Here is a 24350-nt window from a genome sequence, read left to right on the forward strand (position 1 = left end):
GTCCACCTCGGAAGGCGATGCTGACCTGGGCACAAGGGCCAAGGCGTGGCTCTGCCGGACCTTGCTGTGTGCCCAGGGACACATCCCCACAGCCTCCGAGCCTCACTTCTTCTCTGGATAAAACCCACACCCCAGGCTGCTCAGCCATGCCAGGTGCAAGGGGACAGGAAGGCCCAGCGCTGCTGCAGGAAGCCTTTCTATAGAAAAGCAGCAGCAAGATTTGGACAGGTGGGTGGCCAGCCGGGTCGGAATTCTGCTCCACCCCACCTCCAGCCTTTCGCTTCTGTGTTTCGTTTCTGTGTTTTGTTTGCTGCCTCCCAAGGCCCCCTAGAAAGCTGGTCACGAGAACTCATTTCAACAGGCACCAGAGGTCTCTAGGCCAGACAGCTCCACCCACCACACAAGGTCACCGGAGGGTCATCCCACCAGGGTGCTGACCCTCCTTGCCCCTGAGGTTCCTTGTTTCGGGAGCACTGGTCTCTGTTGGTGAGCAGTGCTAACCGGCTGGTTCCACAAGAGAGAACACACTTGTCAGGGCCCGTTGGCCCCCTTTGCTGGGAAAGGCCTTCATGCCTTCCTCTTTCATTTTCTCTTTCACATACACCAAAAAAAATGTGTTTTTCCTCCTCTCACCTTCACTCTGCCTCCCCATAACATCCATCAGCTTCAGAGGCCCACCTTCCAAGCGAACCCTGGGAGGGAAAGCTGAGGCCCGGCCATCACTCTTCCCAGGGTTGTTTACCTGGCTGTTTGGGCCTCAAATACAAAACAGGCACATTTCTTGACAGCGAGGCTGTTTTTCTTCCCTCAAGGCGGCTCAGGAAGGAGAGGGTTGGGGCCGGGCAGAGAGCTCAACTTGCCACCAAGAATCCGCCCTGCCCTTGCGAAGCTGCCTGGCATTCTCGCTCGGCCCCAGAGGAGGGTGATCTCTTCACTATGCATCCAACGTAGCTGCTTTGCCAACCTATTGTCACTCGGAATCATTGAAAGAAATGAATGCCTTGCTCCTGCCCAGAGTGAAATGGGTCTGTGCTCTGAAATGAATCTCAATTTAAATGCCGGTTTATTTTTGCTTAATCACTGTTATTCAATATTTAGGTTGATGCAAAGCTGGAGATGATTCAAAATGTATGGAAGCTGCATGTTTAATTCTCTCCAAGAAAATGAGCAAAAACCTGGGTCTCTATTAATTCTGCTGGGAGCGGTTGCATGGCCAAGATTTCAGCCTCTTTGTTTCTCTCCACTCCCACTGCCTCTATGCCGGCAGCTGTCTGCACTCCTGCTCGGCTTCTAACTGTTAGCCCCAAATTATTCACGCTGCTTGCTGCAAACTCCAATCCGTTCTCTAGAATGATGTTCTTATAACTCAAAAGTAATCCTGCCACTCTCCAACTTAAGTCCCTTTAATAGCTTTCTCGGCTACCAAATAAATCCCAATCTTTCAATGCCCTGCTCAGCATAGCCTATCTCCTGGCCTCGATCTCTCACCCCACTCTGCCTTCTTTTCTGTGCCTTCTCTTACTCTGACCCCAGGGCCTTGACACATGCTGATCCACCTGCCTGGAATTCACTTTCTCCTCCACCTCTTAGCTTTATCTTCTAGGTCTGAGCTTAAAGGACACTTTCTCAGCAAGGCCTTCTCTGACCTTCCAGATGAAGTTTGGGTCTCCTGGCATAGGTTTCATCCTGGGCTTCTCATATAGCTCAGTTATAACCCCTTATTCAACAGGGCCTGGAGCTTGGAGGGTAGGGGCCAGCTCTGTGTATTTCACTGCTAAATCCTAGGTGCTTAGTACAGCCTAGAATGTGGAGGATACGTAATAACTACTGCCTGGCTCGATAGGCCTTCACGGAAATCAGGCAGCTGCTTTTCCACCGTGTGAATGTGATCTCCGTTGTCTCTAATCACTCCAGGAGCCACTGGGATCGAAGACCGGCTGCAGGAAGGAGTTCCAGACACCATCGCAGCTCTGCGGGAAGCTGGGATCCAGCTCTGGGTCTTGACTGGAGATAAGCAGGAGACAGCGGTCAACATCGCCTACTCCTGCAGACTGTTGGATCAGACCGACACTGTTTACTCCATTAACACAGAAAGTCAGGTGAGGCCACAGTAGGGCCCAATGTCCAAGTGCAGAGTAGCTTGGGCCAACAGAGGACGGGCTTATGGGTGGTATTGGGGTAGTTGGAGCTCTGAGGACCCTGACATCAAGCAGCCTAGTGTCCTCTAACCTCATCCCCACATCTGGAGGGCCAGTGTATTTACAGTATGTCTAACAGCACATACGCAAAAAGTCCTACCTCTCCTGAATTCCACCCTTGGCCCAGCCTCCTCGTTCTACAGATGAAGAAACTGACGATCACTGAGGCTGTCACCTGCCCAGGGTCACCTTGTGGTTCTGACAGAGTAAGTCTAGAATGCTGCTCTCCTGCAGGCCAGTGCGGACTGCATGGCACCATGCTGTTTGCTCTCAGAGCCTCAGTGGTTGGTTGGTTATATCTTGGATGAACCCTCCCTTGAAAAAAGCCTCAGTTAAATTGAAATTATTCTGAGTTTACAATTTCAGCTCCAATTTGTAAGTCACTTTGGTTTGCCACAGAATACATCCTGGAGGGAATGACACACGAGATGAGTCCATGTTGATGGGTTAGGGGAGAGAGAGAAGCACAGTTCTAAAACTGTGATTTTTTTTTTTCAACCCAACAGAGAGCAAGTTTTGGAGAAAGGGCTGTGTACAGTCTGAAGAATATTCAAAGTTGTAACGCGATTTTATACTTAAGAGAAGTGTATTTTCACACTGCAAACTGCAGAAAGTGAACTTCCAGTCTTGTTGGGAGTATGGGAAGTGGGCGCTGACTTGTATGCTCCTATCAGAAGGAGGCAGGGATGGCGTTAGATGTGGGTGTTAACAAGGAACGCACTGTGTTGCAGGGGAGGTGAGTGGAGGGGACCTGGAGACCTAGAGCACGCCACGGGGAGAAGGGTGGAGCAGAGGGAGGGAGATGGGAAAGAAAGATCACAGGAAAAAGGCAGGAGGAGGACGGAATCTCGGACTTTCATTGTTGCCTGAAGCTGATCAGGATCCAGAAGTTTGTGAGGTTCGAATTTGTCATTTATTTCATGAAGAATCCACATATGCACCTTTTTTAAAGGTAGTATACAGCCCTGACCGGTTTGGCTCAGTGGATAGAGTGTCGGCCTGCGGACTGAAGGGTCCCAGGTCCGATTCCAGTCAAGGGCATGTACCTTGGTTGCAGGCACATCCCCAGTAGCGGGTGTGCAGGAGGCAGCTGATAGCTGTTTCTCTCTCATCAATGTTTCTAACTCTCTATCCCTCTCCCTTCCTCTCTGTAAAAAATCAATAAAATATATTTAACAAAAAAAAAAAAAGGTAGTGTACACTATGAAAGTGCCTGAGGCCCTTGAGATGAGTTGGAAAACCCATTTACTTTCTTGTGAGGTGCACAGATGATGCTATGATTAGATGAAACCCCAAAGAATTGTCTAAATGAAAATAATCTCAGGGAAATATCTGGCATTAAGATGATGCTTAGGAGAGAAAGTAATTTGCAGCTTGCTTGAGTGCTTGATCCCTGTAATAGTGTCGATGTCACCCTACTCTGCTGACAATGGAAATGTTGTTCACAAAGATCATTTCACTCAAGGTGATTCTAAAAGGACTCGACAACATCGCAAACCTGTGAGCCAGCCTGTGTGTGTTGGGGGTTGAGGGGGCGGCTTCTGTGGGTTCTGTTAAATGCAATGCATTCCTGCAGGAAGCAGATGTTTGCTGATTAATTAGTGAAAGGTCCAAAGGAACAGTGGGCCACACTCCATGTTTTCAGTCACTGTCAACTCTTTAAAGTTGTCTGGGACCTTCCATGATGGTGCCTGATTGTTAATTTCTACCCACACCCCTGGATGTGCTAAGCCTACGAGTCTTTCTCATCTTCTTGTCTGGGGAAAAGGAGTGGATGCCTGGATATGTCAAGAGAGACCCTGGGGAAATCCATTCTAAATCTCGGATTTATTTCAACCCCCATTTAATGTAATTACATATTCAGTGGATATTTTCTCCAAGGGTTTTTATCTGCCTAATTCATTATAAATTGATTTAGAGCTACTGTTTCTTTGTTATGCATCTTAAAGCCATAAGCAAGTTAGGGGACCTGTCTAGACCTCAGGGTTTTCAACCATAAGATGAGAGAATTAATAACCCATCACTGGAAGTGTTGATCTGTTAAGGGAGCTTAGAAGGGACTATAGTATTAAATAGAAACTAATAATAGCAGCTATTATTAACAACATATTTGAAAGCTTAATATTGTGCAGATACCATAACTCTGAACTTCATTTAGAAAAGATTTATTTCAGAGGCTATTTGGGACGATTAAATAAGATCATAGAAGGAAAATATTTACTAGCATAGGATTTGTATTTGTTAACAAATTATATCAAAACTTAGCCACTAAAAGAGGAGAAACATTTATTATCGCACAGTTTCTGTGGGTTAGGAGTCCAGGAGTGGCCTCGCTGGGTATGTACCTCTGGTTCAAGGTCTCTCTTGAGGTTTCAGTCAAGCTGTCAGTCAGGGTTGTGTGTTCAGCTAGATGCTCAATGGGATGGGTCGTTTGGGGATGGAGGAGAGTCCTTCTTCCAAGCTCGTGGACCATAATTGTTAGCAGGCCTGGTTCTTGCTGTGTGGGCATCTCCACAGAGTGCTCTACAGCCTGACCACTGGTTTTCCCCAGGCAAGCCAAGCCATCCAGGGCACAGTGGGAGAGAATGCGGCATTGGTAGCCAGTCTTTCAAACTAACCTGGAAGTGGCATCCCATCACTTTTGCAGAGTTCTCTTCGTTAGAAAGGAGTCACTTAGTCCTAGCCCTCACGAGATTGCACAAGGGCATGAATCCTGGGAGATGGAGATCACTGAGAACCAGCTAAGGGGCTGCCTACCACAGTATCCGACATACCAAATGTTAAATGAACAGTAACTATTGGGATTATTACATAGAAAATTCAAAATTTGGGGTTTTTACTTGGAAGCTTACGTTTTCAGTTGTGGTCCTATGCTGGAGGAATTTTTAAAATGTATGCTAATCCCAACTTCCAGCAAGGACTATCTTGATCTCTTTCCCAAGTAAGTATTTCAGGTGTAACCAGTAGCTCCTTGAACTACTTCCTGTGGCGCTTTAGGGTCTGTGCACACTGACTGCCTCTTTAGTGTTTCCTAAAGGAAGGCTCGGGAGTAATAAGCTGCAGTCCTACTGCCTCCAGAAAAATTATAACATTTTCAGAAGCTTCTAGATCAATGGTTCCCAAACCTGTCATTTTAGAACAACTTCCACAATTTTTAAAAATCCACGTATTGCCTGTACTATTTTTTATTTAATGACTTCATTTAAATTGACTCACTTTGAGCATTTTAAAATTCATTTTTGGGAGAAATTTTTGGCACGGCAGTAAATGAAAAATACTGCTAAGAAAAGACCATGTGAACGGCACAATGCTATTAAAATCGATAATACAGTTGGCTGCCACAGTTTTTCTCTAGCTTTATTTTAAAATGATGTTTATGGAACATAAAGAGGATGAAGAATATATTTAGAACCAAAATCTGACATAACCAAAAGGAATGGAGGAGAATTGATAAGAGGAATAAACTTCTTCACTATGTTTCAAGGTAAACAGGGCAGAAAAATAAGTTTCTTTAAACCAATAAGATTTTCACATCCATGTGCAGTGACCAACACATTCATACCAACAGATAAACACACAGTTCATGTACTTTTTCAATTAGGGGCCACATTTGAGTAGTATTGGTCTGCCTCCACTATTAAGTTGGATGACCTTGAGCAAGTTACTAAAAATTTCAGTTTCTATTTCTTCTTCTCTAAACTAACATTGGTAATAACCACCCCACCTACACACAGGACTGTTCTGAGGAACAAAGGATAGCTAAAATGACTGACACACAGAAAGCATTATTCTAGCACATATTGTCCTATTTACCATCACATTAGTATTATTTAGTATCTCATACTATCCCCATATCAGTCCCCATCTTGCTGAACTATCGCCATGCCCATTCCCAAGCAGTATCTCCTATTTTGGCCATTAGTTTTGATTCCAAATTAATATATAGCTTTGATGTTGTTTGAAATATTGCAGAGCAATATAAAAATCAGAGAATGTTTCTCAGGTAAGCGATCCGTATGGTGGTAGAGTTTGGTAACTATTTTACTGAAGGATAAAGTGAGATTTTAAACCTACGTTTCCAATGTTGCTTACTAACACCAAATGCATTATTCCGACTCTTTACAGGAAACTTGTGAATCCATCCTCAACTGTGCCCTGGAAGAAGTGAAGCAATTTCATGGACCACGGAAGCCAGAGCGCAAGCTCTTTGGGTTGCGTCTACCTTCTGAGACACCTCCCCCGGCCTCAGGAGCCGCAGTGCCAGAAGTTGGATTGGTCATCGATGGGAAGACACTGAATGCCATTTTCCAGGGAAAGCTGGAGAACAAATTTCTGGAGTTGACCCAGTACTGCCGGTCTGTCCTGTGCTGCCGCTCCACGCCGCTGCAGAAGAGCATGATCGTCAAGCTGGTGCGAGACAAGTTGAGCGTCATGACCCTTTCCATAGGTACCCATCATGCTGAGATGTGGGTGGCAGTTTTATAGGGCTAATCTGATGAGAGGCCTGGACCAGGTTGGGGGAGGGGGGGGTTGTCAGGTATCAAAGTCAACATGCTTAGGCTGAAGGTCATTGTCTTAAAGGGAGAGAGGTCAAAGTGACAAATGTGGCAGCCAGGAGATGAAGCCGAGGTGGAGAGTGAATCAAAGTTCTCAGGATTAGAAAGTCAGCTACAGAAAAATCAGGACTTGGAGGCCAAAGCCAAGAGGGGCCTCAAATCCAGGTAGCTCATCTACACCCAGGCCAACTCAATTCTGGGATGTAGACCATTTCCCCTTCAATACTTAACACGTGGCACAATGCTATGAACCTCAGGTGTTTGTGGATTTGATACTCTGTTGAGTGCTGATGGCTGGTGGGGAGATTTAAAAGTTGGGTCTGTCCCATATATAATTTTGTATGTTCATTCCTATATACAAGACCCAGCACAAAGCATGCACTCAATTAAATGCTGGCTTGTTGTTTGATGAAGAATTCCTCATAGGAGACTACACTTTAATCAAGGTTGAGGTAGAGAAGTAAAGCTTGTACTTACTTCAAACCTTCCAGGAACAACCAATCCTGGTTTACAAGAATCTTACTGGTCTCCATTAACCCTCCAGCCACCTTCCTCTCTGCAGCCACTTTCCTCTCCCCAGCACTCTAGGTTCCAACCAAGAGAAACTACTTCCCATTCTCCAAGAGCCTCGTCCTCTCTCGCTCTCCCTCCCTCCCTTCCATTCCCCTACACTCTCCCTCACCCCTTTTCTCTCTCTTCCCCTCCCTCTTCCATACCTTTGCACAAGCTATTTCCTCTGTAAAACCCTCCTGCTTCCAATCCCTCCTAACCTCCCTTTTCTCTGGGAGCTCCCATGGCGCACAGCCCTCCTAGCTCCAAAGTGCTGGTATGCTTTCTATGATGGCCTGCCTGCTTGGGAGACCATGAGTCCCTGAGTAGAGGGACAGTGTCATTCTTACCCACCATTTCATCCCACGCCCAGCACATACCATACAAATAGTAAATATTGTATTTATTTAGGGACATTCTTGAAAACGGTTCCAGGTTCTCTTCTTCTTACACAGACATGGGAAGAGATTGTCCTTCCTGGCATTCCAAATAAGAAACCTATTATATGTTGTTTTTTTCTCCTGGTATTCAAGTAAAAACAACACCCCCCCCCCCCCAAAAAAAAAAAAAAAAAAGAGGAAGTGGGCAGAAAGAATATAGGGAGCATAGCTTTAGCCACTGCATTCTAATTTTATTCCCCTGAATTGTCCTCTTCAAAACTTTAGACACACACAAGGCAATCATCTGAGACTGATTCCCTGAAGTATGAGATTGGCTTCATTCCCATAGCAACAGAGACAACACCAGCAGGGTGAGAAAGAGCATGATTATACACCTCCACTCCCACTGGTTTGCTACGGGAAGAGGTGAAAGGGTGGATTTGTTCTGCCATGGGGGAAGATTAAAATTATGTGCTGCTCTGCTATCAAGGAAAAAAAATCATAAGAATAATGGCTACTAATAATGATGAAGTTTTTAAGATCAGTACATTTTGTTGCCCCATAATTAGGGGAATAAAATTCTCTCCCCCAATGACATATTTTCTATGATGTCTAATAGAGAGTTAATTGCAGATTATGAGAACCTTCTGGGAAAAGAGGTGGGGTCAGGAGGTGAAGGCAATATAGTGTACAAACCACGGCCCACAGGCTGAATCCAGCTCACTGCATGCTTTTATATAGGGATGCTGAGATAGTTTTTATTTTCCTAAATGTAAGGACAGTTGTTCAATTTTGCATCTTGGCTGACAAAGCCTAAAATATTTACTATCTGGCCCTTTACAGAAAAATTTTGCTAAACTCTCCTGTAATAGGTAAAGCATTAGGAAGAGGCTTATGATCTATACAACTCAATGTGTAGAGCTGTGCTGTCCAAGACAGTTGCCCCCTAGCTATCTGTGGCTATTTACATTTAAAATTAAAATTAAATAGAATTTCATGAGCCACATTTCAATAGTCCCATGTGGCTAGTGGTTTCCATGTTGGACAGTAAAGATATAAGACATTTCCATCATTACAGAAAAATCTATTTGGTAGTACAGGCCCTAACAACCTCCAGTTTCCTGAATTTTCATTGAATGAGAACTCAATGTGACTAAATGTACCTCAACCAAAAAAGTAGTCAATCTCATTTGTCTATATTCAAAAACAAAACTAAACACTGTCCCAGTCCTTGAATACCATTGGCAATCTGATGACTTAGTTGTCCAAACATACCAGTTGTCTTAAAATGGCCAGTATTTCATGTCATAGTGAATTCGGGAAGGTATACCAGCTTTGGAATTGGAAAGATCTCAATTTTCCTGAGTGTCTTCACTAGCACTTGTCTTGCATTACTCTTGCCAAGTCCCTATGTTGCTCAAATTCTCCATTTGCTCTTCAGTAAAGTCCATTGTAACATTTGTGAAGGCCTTTTGTGTGAACTATAAGCACAGTTCAAGTCCCACTCACTCCCCATTGTATTCCCAATAGCTAATACTGTGCCTAGAAAAAGGACACAAATATTTGTTGAATGATAAAAAGTAGGGCTTCTTGTCCAAAGAAAAGACACCTCTCAGGCCAAACACCATAGCAATTGACTTTTCCTGTAAAACTAGAGAAATGTTAAAAGGATTCAATTAAGTACAAATGGAACAATTTATTTTTTTTAATATATTTTATTGATTTTTTACAGAGAGGAAGGGAGAGAGACAGAGAGCTAGAAACATCGATCAGCTGCCTCCTGCACACCCCCCATTGGGGATATGCCCGCAACCCAGGCACATGCCCTTGATCAGAATCGAACCCGGGACCCCTCAGTCCGCAGGCCGACACTCTATCCACTGAGCCAAACCGGTTTCGGCACAAATGGAACAATTTAGAGCTACTGGTATAAAAACCCTCCTGTGTCCCACAGCAGTTGGACCAGGAATAAAGATACCTTATGACCTCTCTTCTTTCAGGTGACGGAGCAAATGACGTAAGCATGATTCAAGCTGCTGACATTGGGATTGGAATATCTGGACAGGAAGGCATGCAGGTATTGTTCCCATTAATGGTTCTTGTTTCTTCCTTGCTCTCCTTGGTCACTGTTGGAGAGTTAGGGCATTCTTCGCAGTTGGGTGAACTTCTCCCTGAGAATTTTGCAGAATTATCATTTGAAAGTCAGGAGGCGTCTGGGTCATAAGCCTCCATCACCAGCTCCCTCCTGCCCAGTCCTTCAGAACACAAAGGAGATCAAAGGATGCTTGGCTTTTTACAAACAGCTGGTGATACCTATGTTCTAAAGCCAAATAGTGCCCAACCACTCAGAGAAGCATTACCACCAAAACCTAATGTTTCTCCTTAAGTCCATCTGCCTGCATGCACGGGCCCAAAGACATGCACCAGCAGGAGTTTGCAGTATAGAAAGTTTAATACTGAATTGGGCGGAGACAGGGAGCTAATGTGAAAGCCGGACTCCCAAAAAGCATATAGGTTACAGATTGTACAGGGAAAAATCACAAGACACCATGGTTCAGGGGTCCAGCTGGGAGCTGATTGTCAGAGGGGAAGCAAGGGTGATGAATCCATTCTTCAGATCTTGAGGACAGCTCTGAGGTCTTTTCCGGTCCCTCTGTCCTGTCTCATGGGAAAGGAGTTAAGGGGTCCTTCCACCTTAGGGCTCAGGAACTGAAACATAAATAGGTCAAGATGTTATTAGTCTGCCATGTTAGTCGGGTCTGGGGTACTGTCTTCTGCTGCCTTGGGGGTTGCTGAATCTCTGGAGGAGAGGCTAGGGGAGAGGGAGAGGTTTCTAGAGTTAGAATTTAAAGTTCAATTTAATCAGTCATAAGGACACCCAGTTTCAGAAGCCTAAGCCTTCCTCTGACTGCATGCTTCCTCCCTAGATTCATGCCAGGATTTATAACTAAGCTTGTCCACACCTCACAGTCTTAAGAGTTCTAGGAACTGTGTCTTGTTCTGAGTGACCCCAAGGGCAGAAGACACATGCCATCTGAGCGTGGAGCAAATGGCCTGCCTCAGGAGGTGGCCAGGGGTTTGAGGATTATTTGCCTGGAAGCCCCTACTCTCTGGGTAACCATCAAACCCCTAGCATGGTGCCCAAAACACACTAGGCCATAATAAACGCTTGTTGAACAAATAGAAGGAGACAAAAGGCCAAACTAGACCACTGGCCCCTTCTGCCTTGCCCTTTTTGAATTCTAGTGAGAAAGAGCCACCCAAGGGCACCACATAAGGGCAAAAGGCCTTTCAGACTCTACTAGCTATGGACCTAGAGCAAAGGCCTGCCCTCGGGGAGCCTCTTGGTGCACGGGCAGCAATGATGGATGCTCTGTCTCTGTTCTGCCCTCGTAGGCCGTCATGTCCAGTGACTTTGCCATCTCCCGCTTCAGACACCTCAAGAAGCTGCTGCTGGTGCATGGCCACTGGTGCTACTCCCGGCTGGCCAGGATGGTGGTGTACTACTTCTACAAGAACGTGGTGAGTAGCCTGCGGCAACCTCTTGCCTGGGTCTGGGGAGTCTTTGCTGGGGACCAGCTGTCCCCACATTAGACAAAGCATCTCAGCAGGAGGGGAGGGGTCAGGCTCACCTAGATTTTGAATCCTGATACAATCCCTTACCAGCTCTGTGACCTTGGGCAAGACAATGCACTTCTCTGGGCCTCGGTTTTGTCTTTGACGATATGGGTTAAAGCATCTGGTACCTGGGAGGCAGCATGAGTAGTTACAAACATGGACTCTGGAGTCAGACACAATTGGCTCAAATCTAGGCTCCTGTATTTGGCAATGGCCCTACGCTTTAGTTTTTCCATCTGTAAAATGGGGCTGATAAAAGTACCTTTCTCATATATTTGCTCAGAAGATTAAACGAGAGCTTGTGTATAAAATGATTGGCATGTAGTAATTACACAGTAGAGTTAGCCATTATTTTTCATCATTTTTGCTGCTGCTGTTACTCTCAGACGGGCTCCATAAAAGAGATTTATTTTCTGACTCAAGGAAGAGAAGGATCTGAAGAACAACTAGTGTGGGCTGAATGATTTGTGGATTTGGGTTCACTAGTGTGGCTTTTCTCTTAGATTTCCTTCCCAGATAGAGCCACTCTAATGCAAGAGCCAAGGTAAAGGTTTAAGATGAAGTCCATGACTTCCACCCGACCCAAATGTCACTTCCCAACAAGGGGTTCACAGAGGTCAAGACACTGAATAAAATATCTGTCGGTAAAAATGTTTAGACTAGGGAGGTCATCTGAGTTTCAGACTTGCCTGATCCAGCATGCTGTGTGAATGTGAAAGAGTCACTTAACCTCTCTGAGCCTTGGTTTCCTCATCAATAACAGGAAGACTATCACCCTCTCTGTCCCTAGGAGTCTTATCAAGCAGCTTTAGTGTCAGAGCTCTGGAATGCACGTAGCACTTTACAAATACAAGAATTTGTTTCTCCTAAAATATATGTTCATTTCTGTCTTGATGATAAAGGTTCAAAGCAGGCACACACCAGCTGAGGTATTAAAACTGTCGGAGGCCCTTGTTTGAAAAGCCCTGGATTAACAAGGGGTATAGGAAGAAATCAGCATTGCTGTGCTAAGGGAGAAAGCAAGGGCCTGAGTTTTTCATTATCTAGTTCAAGGACCTTTGACTAATCCCCAAGAGTGTCCAAATAGATTCCACTCCTGTTTGCATAAGGGAAGAGGGAGGACTGAGACCAGAAGAGGATGGAAGAGAAGAACATTAGCCAAGTAGCTGCCTCAAAATTGCATTTTCCCCCTCTTGCTCCATCCCCCAGTCCTGTTTGTGAGCGCCCTCACAGTTACCCTTGCTCAGGAGTGAGCATTTCTGTGCAGAGTTTAATATATCAACAGAATGGCAAAAATATAATAATGTTAATTTGATAAGCTGGATGATACTATTTCAGCAAGTTTATGCAAAGTCACAATTTGACTTGAACCCACTTTGTGCATGAAAGACTGCTTAGTTAGAATTCAGCATACCTCTGTTTAATTTTTTTTTTCCTCTTGGCCTCTAAGGGAAGCGTTCTTCAGAATGAGCCCAATCTCTTCTCTGCATAAATTTGTGAAATAGAAAAGGCAACCTTGCCAGCCAGCCATGCTTTCAAAACTTAAATGATATTTATTTCCAGCCCGATGCCTCGCTCACAAACGGAGATACTGACGCGCATTATCTCCCTTTGCAATTAGAGGGTGGAGAACTGTGAGTTCCACAGCCGAAACCAATTTCAGAGGGGATTAAAGCCCGGCCTGCTCTGCAATGTGAACAACGAATTAATTACCTCACCCTGGCTTCTGGGGTGGAAAGGCAGGCGCCCAATCTGGCAACGCCATCACCAGGTTCAATACACTCCCTCCAAGGTGCCAAGACTCCCAACAGAGGAAGTGGAGAAAAGCAAGGTCCTCCCAGGGCCTCAGAGGAAGAAAACCCTCTTTAATGTTAAAACTCCAGCATGAGTGGTAGGAGAAAAGAACAACTAAGATAAGCAAATGATTATTCAAATCATTATCGAACACCTACTGTGTAGGGAACATTATCAGGCACTGGGCATAGAGATGCCTACAGTCTAAATCAGGGCTCAGCAAACTTAATTCTGCAAAGGGCCATGTAATAAATATTTTCAGCTTTGTGGACCATCTAGCCTCTGTCACAACTGCTCAACTCCTCTGTGGTCCCATGAAAGCAGTTATAGACACTGTGCAAATGAATTGAGGTGGCTGTGTCCTGGCATTTGTGGTTGGATTGGCTTGTCATCTCCTGGTCTCAGTAATCATTGCTTCTCGAGATATCGTTTGGGGACCAGCAGCGTTAGCATTACCTAGACACTTTTAGAAATGCAGATCCTCGAGGTCCACCCCCAGGCCTGCTAACTCAATCTGCATTTTTAATACAATCCCAATATGATTCCTACGAACCTTAAAGATGGATAAGCACTAGTATAGGGGAAAGAAACTTAATTTTAAAAATATCTGCCTGGAGGAAGGTCAGGGTGCTATGGGCATATCTCTAGGAGACAAGGAAGCCAAGGCTCAGAGAGGTTTAGTGACTCTCCCACATTCACACAGTCTGCTGGAGTCGGGCAAGATTAAAACCCAGATGACCCCCTACTCTAAACATGTTTGTCAATAGATATTTTATTTAGTGTCCTGACCTCTGTGAACTCCCTGTTGAGAGTGACATGTAGGGTCAGATGGAAACCAGAAAGAATAACCCAAAAGTGGACTGAGAAGGCTTGAGGGTGGTTGATGAGAAAGAATTTTGAAAACTCAGGTGCTGGTTGTAGCACTTTCTAGCTCTGAACTTGGGCAAGGGGTAACCAATTATCTTAGAGCCTCTGGTTCCTCATCTGTAGAGTGGGGCTAGGAATATTATTAACATCATATATAATAAAGAGGTAATATGCAAATTGGCCATCACTCCAACACACAAGATGGCCACCACAAGATGGCCAGCAAGGGAGGGCAGTTGGGGGTGATCAGGCCTGCAGGGGAGGACAGTTAGTGGGTGATCAGGCTGGCAGGCAGAGCAGGGGCAATCAGGCAGGCAGGCGAGCTGTTGGGAGCCAGCAGTCCTGGATTGTGAGAGCGATGTCCCAAATTGGAGAGGGTGCAGGCTGGGCTGAGGGACACACACCCACCCCCATGCATGAATTTCGTGCACTGGGCCTCTAGTGTTAATATAATAATGCATAAATATGATAGAATTATATTATTAGCAATAATATTAATCTTGCCAGGTTGTTGGGACAAATTATAATGTATATCACATCTAATAATGTACAATGTATTCATATGCTATGTCACACAAATAGAAGGTCAAATAACAATTAATGGTATTACTAATAGTATTAACATGTCTATAGTATTAATATGTTTATATTATTATAATAATAATACATAGCCAGGCTCTTCAAAATAACCCTGGCACGGCAGTTAGGGAATGAGAATTCCAACCTGCTGAGTGATTTCTCACAATACCCTTTGCCCCTCGGGGCCTCAGCCACACACAGCAGAGAAGGTCCAGTCCTAACTCCAGGGCTAACTTCTTACTTACATGACCTTACTCAGGCCACCAAACCATGTCACAACCTGGATCACTATTCTCAAGCAGTAACAGCCCAGCCCAGGTGGGAGGACTGGAGTGAGAGAGCTTCAGAAAGCAAAAAGCAACAGTTAAGCAGATTTCCTTTTTCACCCTTCTCAGCTGTGTGACCATTAGCACAATGTGAGAGAGGAACCTTCTCATGAAATCCTCTTCCTGCCAGGCTTCCCACCCACAGTCCAGTCTTTCCATCATGCCTGCCTCAGGGCCATCCCTTTCTCTTTCCACTCTACTACTACTAACTGCTGCCTCTCAGGACCACGTGCCATAGTCCAGGTACTACTTCTACCCCCATCTGAAAGGTCGCAAGGTCATGTTCAGAAAGGTTGAGCAACTTGCCCAAGGTCACACAGCTAGTAAATGACAGAACTGAGGATTCAAAACCCTCTCTGCCTCCCAAACCTGTGTTCTAACCATCAAACTACACTTACCTTAACAAAGTCCTGAAGACATTACTGTAGTTAGCAGGAGTAGTAGTTAGCAGCAGTAGGTAGTGATAATAGGGTCAGGAGCCCCTGCTCTAAGGATTTGAGTATCTCCAGTCCTTACCCAACCCACGCTGTCCGCCTGCAGTGCTACGTCAACCTGCTCTTCTGGTACCAGTTCTTCTGCGGTTTCTCGGGCTCCACCATGATCGACTACTGGCAAATGATCTTCTTCAATCTCTTCTTCACCTCACTGCCTCCTCTTGTCTTCGGGATCCTCGATAAAGACATCTCTGCGGAGACACTCCTGGCGCTGCCCGAGCTGTACAGGAGCGGCCAGGACTCCGAGGTAAGGGGCTCGGCTTCTCCCTGAAGGTGTCAGGGCATGACCACGGGGCTGGGGGTCAGGAGCCCCGCATTCAGTCACCACTCTGCCCCTCACCTCCCACGTGGCCAAGCATTTGCTGTGAGGATGACTGATGAACCAGACCAGTGAGTATGTTTCTTTTGGATATTTCTTAATTATATCACCCATTATGGGACTGCCCGAGTTGAAGAGGGAGAGGGCATGCAGAAAGATCCCCCTGAGCCAGCCCCCCTCTCCAGGCCTTCCACAGAGCCCCTGGGAGTAAAAAACAGTTAACTCATCCACGGGTGAGGCGAGGGCTTCCACCACAGGTCAGGAAAGGCAAAACTACAACTCCATGTGGCCTAGAACTTGCGGTATGAAGTAGACTAAAGAAGGCCTGGGGCGCCATCAGAATGGTTTCTTAAAGGACACAGAGCAGCCACAGTGGCACCTGACTGATTTGGAGAAGTCAGACAGGTGGTCAGGAGGTGGGATGCAGGAGGAGCTCTGGGAAAAGGGTCCTTGGCACCTGGGAGGGAGGAGCACACAGCCAGGTGGTGCCTGAGGGCTGGTGATACATTGTGGACAGCCAGCAAAGAGGCAAGTGCAGTCCTAACCCGAAGGCAGGAGAGCACAGCAGCCCCGCACCGCAGGCAAGGGGACATGCGATGGCGCAGGTGCATCCTAGGCTTTCCACCGACCCCTCCCCACAGGCACGCTGGCGGGATGATGTATTCCATGAGTACCTATCATTCAGAGTTAATGTTGCAAAAGCATAGACTGTAATATATATATACTAGTAATATATATATTTCCCCAAAAATATATACCCTTTGGCTGCCATTATTAATTCCAATGGGTTAAATCTGTAAAGAAAGAAATATCAATTGAACTATCAGCTGTTAAAAGAATGTATACATGTTTTGGGATACCCTGTATAGGTATATACAATCAACATAGGGGTACATATTTCTTTTCAAATTAATGTTTTGTTTTCTTCAAATAATATCCAGAAGTGGAATTTCTAGATCACGTGGCAGTTCCATTTTTAATGTTGTGAGGAACCTCCATACTCTTTCCCACAGTGGCTGCACCAATGTGCATTCCCAACAACAGTGTCTGGGGGCTCCCTTTTCTCCACGTGCTCACCACAGCTCGTTGTTTGTGGGTTCACTGATGAGAGCCATTCAGGTGGTGGTGACTGCTCGTGTATTCTTTTCTTGGCAGTGCTATAACCTGATGACGTTCTGGGTTTCCATGATGGATGCTTTCTACCAGAGCCTCATCTGTTTCTTTATCCCTTACCTGGTAAGTCATATCAATCATTCCATTCTAACCACACAAATCGCAGGGTGACACTGGTCCTGTTTATAGGAAATCCTAGACTAGTAGTGTCTTTCTAGACACTTCAGAGCAGAGGCTCAAAACAGAGAGCCTGTGACTACCTCCAACCTAGGGTGTTTGACAAGTCAGAAAGCTTTGCCCAAACATTTTACTTTCTGCCAGGTTTTGGAAAACTGAAAGCTCTCATTACATGGGATCATTTTTCCCTCATGGCAGAAGTCCAAAATTGACTCATAGCCCTGCTTAGGGCCCCTATTCTCGTTTGCCATAGTCCCCACCGCTCCCTTTTGTCTTATCCCAGGCCTTCTTCACTCATTTACTTTTTCTTATTTGAGCACTAAACGTATCTGTATTTAAAACCCTTCGTTTAGATTTGTGCTTCAAGCATTCAGGCAGCAAGTTCTGATAATGAAGAATACTACATTACCTGAAATAAAAGCAGGAATACATACAGCAAGGATACCAGCCCCACCTCAATCTGGTTCCTCAGTGGAGAGTGAGAATTTAGATAGTGAAGGTTATCTATTTCTCCTGGACAGGGAACCATAATGTGGGTTCACTGCTATCAGGTATGGTAGTGTCTACACAGCCTCGGGGCTCATATCCTTTTGCAGTTATCAACACGAGGGTCGATAAAGCAGGCATTTTATGCTTTCTTTTCATTTCCTAGCTTACAATACCCTCCCTGGTCAGACCTCTGCTAGTCTTTCCTGCTGAATCATTTGCTTCTATTTTGAGCTCAACACACCCACAATCTAGAACTATTTGACATTCCACAGCCCACCACATCCACCCTCAGTTCTGGCCTTTGGCTGGACTGCCTTTCCGCCCCTCTCCTCAAGAGATTAACTCCTCCTTATGGTCTCAGCTGAAGGCAGGGAAGGGGGAAGGGGACATATGTAATACTTTCAACAATAAAGATTTAAAAAAAAAAAAAAAAAGCCAAGACCTTGAGTCCACAGGCACATCTGAGGGTACCTATTTGTTCCTCCTCTGCAGACCTACAAGGACTCTGACATCGATGTCTTCACCTTTGGGACACCCATCAACACCATCTCCCTCGCCACAATCCTCTTGCACCAGGCGATGGAAATGAAGACCTGGGTAAGTGCTTGTTTGGCTTAAAATTTGTGTTCCTGATTATTGACCGCATTCAGATTTCTGAGTTGTACTTTATGTCACTGACCTACTCGATTGATACATATTGAGCTTTTACCTGTGTCTGTCCTGTGCAAGGATGAAAGAGGTGTAGAAGAACAAAATTCCTGGCCTCAACTTGCTTATCATCTAGCCAGGATGATAAAACTAACATATATAAAACAATAAAACAATTAGTTGCAAAAATAGATATTAATAAAAAATTGAGGGGTGTTTTCAGAGACAAGGAGAACCATGCTGTTAGGGGGTATGCTTCCCATTTAATTTCAGGATAAAAGTTTAGAAAACTACCTCTACGTAACTACGTTTCAAGCCCAAATATCACACTTTAGTATCTAAAAGGGCACTGCCAGCTTTTTCATTAAGTTCTTCTTAAAATTATATGCCTATCTACAGGTACCTATCTACATGATTTTTTAATGTAGTATCTCATTTAACTTCCCAGAGTCCTTTGTGTTCAGTAGGTTTTGTTTTGAGACTTAACTGACTTACAGCATTGTGTAAGTTTAAGTGTACAGCGTGATGACTTGGCGTACATATATCACAAAGTGATGGATAAATACATGTATGTGTTAAGTGTTTTTTTTAATCTTCAGTGTTGAAAGTATTACATATGTGTTCAAAATAAATCCAAATATATCAGTATTCAATTTACCTATTAAAAGCAAAATTTATCAGACTGGATTTTTTTTTTTTTATCCAGAAAAATATAAGGAGAAATGGACAAGTTCACAATGCTACTATGAGATTTTGATATAATTCCATTACAAAGAGACTAGATCATTTGGAAAAAAATGGGATATAGAAGCATTGAATTATCACACTTGACCTAATATATAGAATCATGCTCCAAACATGCATCTATTTAAACACACAGGCCATTTACCACAAATTTAAAAGACCAAATTCTGAATCACAAAGGAATTTGAAACAGTATCATAAGCAATAAAAAATAGCCAAACTCAATGTGCTTGGAAATTTAAAATGCATTTCTAAATAACTCATGAGGGAAATTATAACATACTTGTTACTAAATGACTATAAAAATATATACAAATTTGTGAGAGTACCTAAAGTTTTATTATTTAAAACAAAGGTTAAAACCAAGGAAACAATAGAATCAATAAAACCAAAATTGAGCTCCTCGAAAATGTAATGAAAACTAATCTCTGGCAAAACCCATTTAGGAGAAGACACAAAAAGACCACAGAAATGATACTCAGAATAAAAAGGACTGTAATTGTAGATATGATCAATTTTTAAACATATTTTTTAAATGTAAAATTGACCAAAACATAGTCAAAATCATTCAGCAAACCTGAGTAAACCAATCACCATTAAATAAACTGAATTCATAATCCTGTGATCAAACTTACATGGGACAGATAATCTCTACCTTATACCAATTATTTCACAGATTAGAAAAAAATCGGCATTTTTTCATGGCTAACATAATCCTGACACCAAAATCAGCATGGACAGATCGAGGAAAGAAAATTATAGACCAGTCTCATCTAAATGACCATAGATGTAAAAATTCTAAATAAATTCCTGGCAAAGCAACTCAGCAGTTTGTTAGAAACAATAAAGGCCAACCAAGGAACTTTCCTATCCTCTTAGTAGATCATAAACTGATACCAGCACTCTGGAGGGCAATCTGAAAATAGCCAGGAGTTAATGTTCATATACTATGACACGGTTCTACTTCTAAGTATGCACCCTGGAAATAATCTTGCATCTGTGTATACAGAGACGTGTATAAGAATTACACTATTGTTCTTAATAGCAAAAAAAAAAAAAAAAAAAAAAAAAGCAAAGAGCCTAAATGTTCATCAACTGGAAAATATGCCAAATTGTGGCATATTTATACAATAGAAAAGTTAAAATGAATAAACTAGAGCTGTATCTATCAATGTAGTAAAACTCCAAGCATAGTGTGTAGTTTTAAAAGGTACAGAAGGATATCCATACATAATAAAGTAATAGAGCAACCATAAACATGGCTGCACAAACATGTATGTATAAAATACGCATTGGAATGATGAACACTGAATTTATGTTCAAGATTAAACAAAGCATTTACAGGGGATAGATGGATGCTTTGATTATATCTGTAAGCTGTAACCTTTCAACAAAAATCTGAGACAAACATTACATAAGGTTAAAATTGATAAAGCTGGACGTTGATAAAGGACCTGTCGTAGGAAACTAACACAGCTGCCTCAGACAGATTTGCAGCCCAGGCTCGTATCACCTGGTGAGCCAAACTCGAGAGAAAAGTATCTCAAACTAAGTCTCAAATTGTCCCTACTAACTTTTCCAGGGCAATAAGCACCATGTATTCAAAAATAACCAAGCTCTCAAGGAAACAAGAACTCATTAGTGAGGATTAAAAAAAAAGTCAGAAACCAATATTTCAGGAGATGGGATTATCAGATATAAATTATAGAAAAGATATGTTTACTATATTTAAATAAATAAAGACTAAGCTTTAAAAATATCTACAGATTGGTAAACTATATAAAGCAACCCAGCAGACTGGAAAATAGACCTAATGAAACATTTAGAAATAAAAGAAATACAACAAGTGCAATTTATTTTCATGGCTGGCTTAACAGCAAATTAGATACAGCTAAAGGGGAGAATTAGTGGACAAAAGAAATTATCCAGAATATAAAACAGAGTGGGGGAAAAGAAAATTATGGAAGAGGTATTAAATATATAGAAGATAGGGTGGTATCTTAAAAGGTCTAACATCCATTTGGTCAAATTCTTTGTAACTTGAAAATTTTATAGAAGTGATGAAATACATCAATCCAGAGTTTCACGAAAGTCAGCAAAATCCAAACAAGATAAAAAGAAATTCACACTTATTATATCATAAGGTAACTAAAGACAAAATAAAAATGATAAAAGGAGGCCAGGTTTGAAGTGACAGATTTCCTTCTAAGGAACAACGGGTGAAGAGTTGTTAACTTCTCAGTAGCAAAAATGGAAGCCAGAAGACGGTGGAATGTTACCTCAGATATGCCGAATGAAAATAACTTCCAACAAGAATGCTATATCCATCAAAAATGAGAATGAAATATAGACTAAGAGAATAGATCACCAGCTCACTCCCATTAAAGGCTGCACTTAAAGAGGAAAGAAATCTTTCATGGGAGTTCCATGAGAAGGAATTAAGACATAGAAAGTGGGAAACATAACTAAACCTGAATATTGACCATATTACACTATAATGACATGTGTGCTTTAAAAAGATGAGACAGTCCTAGCCGGCTTGGCTCAGTGGATAGAGCATCGGCCTGCAGACCGAAGGGTGGCGGGTTTGATTCCCATCAAGGGCATATGCCGGGGTTGCGGGCTCCATCCCCAGTAGGGGGCATGCAGGAGGCAACCAATCTGATTCTCTCTCATCATTGATGTTTCCATCTCTCTCCCTCTTTCTTCCTCTCTGAAATCAATAAAAATGTATTTTAAAAAAATAAATAAAAAGATGAGGCAATTAAAATATGCAGTAGCAATAAGATATATTGGAAAAGAGGTTAGAGTAAAGTGCTCTAAAGCCCTTGTATAATTCAGGAAGAGAGAAAGCAGTTCTAAACTTTAGACTGCAGTAAGTTAAGATTGCTTATTATCATTTATTGAGTCATCACTGAAAGAATAGAAATGAAGTACATAACTTTCAAACTAGTAAAGGGTGGCAATAAAATTATGCAAAATAGTCAATATGTTTTAAAAAAAGGATACAAATAGGGAAAGAAAGCAGCACGAGACAGGCAGGACAAAACAAGATTAGACAACATCACTGGACTCTGAAAACAAACTACAGCCACAAGTGGAAAAGATGGATTCATCACACAAAACTTGATTCTATTTACTAACATTTCAAAAAAACAGTCTGCATAGAGAAACAGAGAAAGGTGGTAAAACATCCTAAGACAGCTTGGAAATTATCGCCAAAGTCAAGGGGTGCTTGGGATATGTGTGTTCAAATTTTGTGTTGCATTTTCAAAAAAAAAAAAGAAGAAGAAGAAGAAGAAGCTTAAAACAAAGGTATACCCTCAACAGTGTTTACTTCTTCCCTTCCACAGACCATCATCCACGGGCTGGTTCTCATAGGCAGCTTCCTGATGTACTTTGTGGTATCCCTAGTGTACAACGCCACCTGCGTCACCTGCAACAGTCCCACCAACCCCTACGGGGTGATGGAAGTCCAGCTCTCAGACCCCACTTTCTACCTCGTCTGCTTCCTCACACCAGTCGTGGCTCTTCTCCCAAGGTTTGAGCACAGGGACCCTTTCTTCCTAGAACTACCAATCTCCCCTCGATGAGCCGTTTTCATAGCCCAGGGGTCAGTACTTTCACTCCTGGTTGGGATCCTTGAAGCTATAGTCTCAAAGATAAGGTCCTAGGACAGAAAGAACCATGAACTTGGAGAAAAATGCCACAGAGGAGCCAAGTCACCAAAGCGGGCATGGCCTCAGTTGTGACATCTGTAAAATGGGAGTGGTAATTCCTGTCCTCCAGCCTTACAAATTTTGAATAAGCACAAGTTTCAGGGGATATATTTCCCACCACAGCCCTTCTTCAGCCCAACCCCTTGAGAGATGGACCCTGGGAGAGACCATGAGGATTGCAATGTGTGTTAAATACTTTTGTCCACAGTTTTGGGGTTAAGCACGGTTATGATCACTACTGACCAAGGACTGAGCTCCTCTGTTCTGTGTCTTTTTTGGGGTGTAGAAGTTTATCAGCCCCATATTCTTGGTCTTACCCTTGGCTAGAAAACACACTTGGAGCCAAAAGCTACCAGCCTGATGAGAATCCTTGAAAAGAATAAAAGATTGTTGACACATGCTTTGAATAGATGGCGCTGAACAGTACAGCTTGTTAAACAGAAACAAGTTAGCAAATATTTACTTGTTAGTTACCATAGCACATAAGTTAAATCTTTTTGCTTATTCTACATTATCATCAGAAGGTTGAATTTCTGTTTAATTCTGTTTACTAAGAAAAGCAAAGAGGTTTCTTCTGAGAAAGGATTATTGTAATATTTCCAAGGACTGTTGACTTGTAACCTTGAAAAAATTAATGTTTGTTATAGAAATCTACATGATAGAATGTTTGCTGCAGAGAACTATTTGTTCACTTAAGGTTATAAGCTGTATTTATCATAATGGAGGTAGATTTCACTCACCAACCTTGTGATAATTAGTCTACTAACCCTGACCTCACTAATCTTGGTCTAATTAATTCAACCAGTACAAAAGAACTATACAGAGTCTCTTAAAGCCAAGAACATGTACATTGTTTTGCAGATAAAAACAAAAGAAGCTAGCATACACAAACCTTAAAACATAATGAGCACTTTAATTAGCACCTTAAATAAAGGATACCAATTTTTGGACACTGTCAGTTTTTCTCCTACTGCATGTCGTTGACATGGTGTAGGTCAAGCCTTAGTCTTAGGTTCTTTTGTCTTCTAACTTTATAGTCTCTACGTAGACATAGCAACCACTAGTGTGAAGATAAATATTTTGAACGTATGAACCTCCAAATTCCCAACCCAGACCTCTCTTCTGAATTCCAGATACATCTTTCTAGCTACCTATTCACCACTTCCACTAGGCATCTAAGTTCAAAGAAATTGGGAGACATCTATAATTTAAGTCACGATCCTCCCTTTATCATCACCATCATCTAAGATACCTGGGTCTCTTCCAGAGTTTCTTCTATCAAATGCTATCCAATTAGGACCAAGGCAGACCCCTGCAAGTTATCCTTGATACCACCCACCACCTCATGCCCACATCTAGCTCATTACCAAGACCTGACAATTCTATATGCTATATCTTTCTCAAATCCATCTGCTATTTCCACCATATCTACAGCCACCACCATAGATAGATTATATCCTTTCTTCTCAAATTACTGCAAAAGTATCTTAATAGATTTCACTCTAATCCACTATCACTGTGTCAAAGTGTAATCATGTCATATACTTATAACCCTACCAGGGCTTCCCAAGGCTTTTACAATAAAGCACAAAAAACCAAACACGGCTCTCCGTCCTTGCCTGCTCTGGCCCTGCCAACCCCTCTGTGTCATTTCCCCTCTTGTCCTCTCTCTACTTTTCTGCCATTGTGCATGGATTTGGTTCTCACCTCCTATGCATGTCTCTTCCTCAAGGAAGGTGTCTCATACAGATCAGGTGCCCGACACTCTCACTGCTCCTTC

General features: G+C 43.0%; 1 protein-coding gene across 3 annotated transcripts in view; it reads left to right on the forward strand.

Annotated features, from left to right (window-relative positions):
* The window catches only part of ATP10B (ATPase phospholipid transporting 10B (putative)), a 177947-nt gene that overhangs the window by 149355 nt on the left and 4242 nt on the right, over positions 1-24350 (forward strand). For 2 of the 3 annotated variants that reach the window (XM_070414480.1, XM_070414481.1), the window contains 8 exons: positions 1915-2099; positions 6324-6645; positions 9684-9760; positions 11080-11205; positions 15408-15608; positions 16836-16916; positions 17952-18056; positions 22205-22392. In XM_070414480.1, the coding sequence (XP_070270581.1) occupies positions 1915-2099; positions 6324-6645; positions 9684-9760; positions 11080-11205; positions 15408-15608; positions 16836-16916; positions 17952-18056; positions 22205-22392 (1285 nt within the window). The remainder of the gene's footprint in view (positions 1-1914; positions 2100-6323; positions 6646-9683; positions 9761-11079; positions 11206-15407; positions 15609-16835; positions 16917-17951; positions 18057-22204; positions 22393-24350) is intronic. The other variant, XM_070414482.1, reaches the window with a different exon arrangement.

The sequence above is a fragment of the Myotis yumanensis genome, unplaced genomic scaffold (assembly GCF_028538775.1).
Source record: "Myotis yumanensis isolate MYYU_CA2020_CCGP unplaced genomic scaffold, mMyoYum1.0.hap1 SCAF_5, whole genome shotgun sequence".
In the NCBI taxonomy this organism is placed as follows: domain Eukaryota; kingdom Metazoa; phylum Chordata; class Mammalia; order Chiroptera; family Vespertilionidae; genus Myotis; species Myotis yumanensis.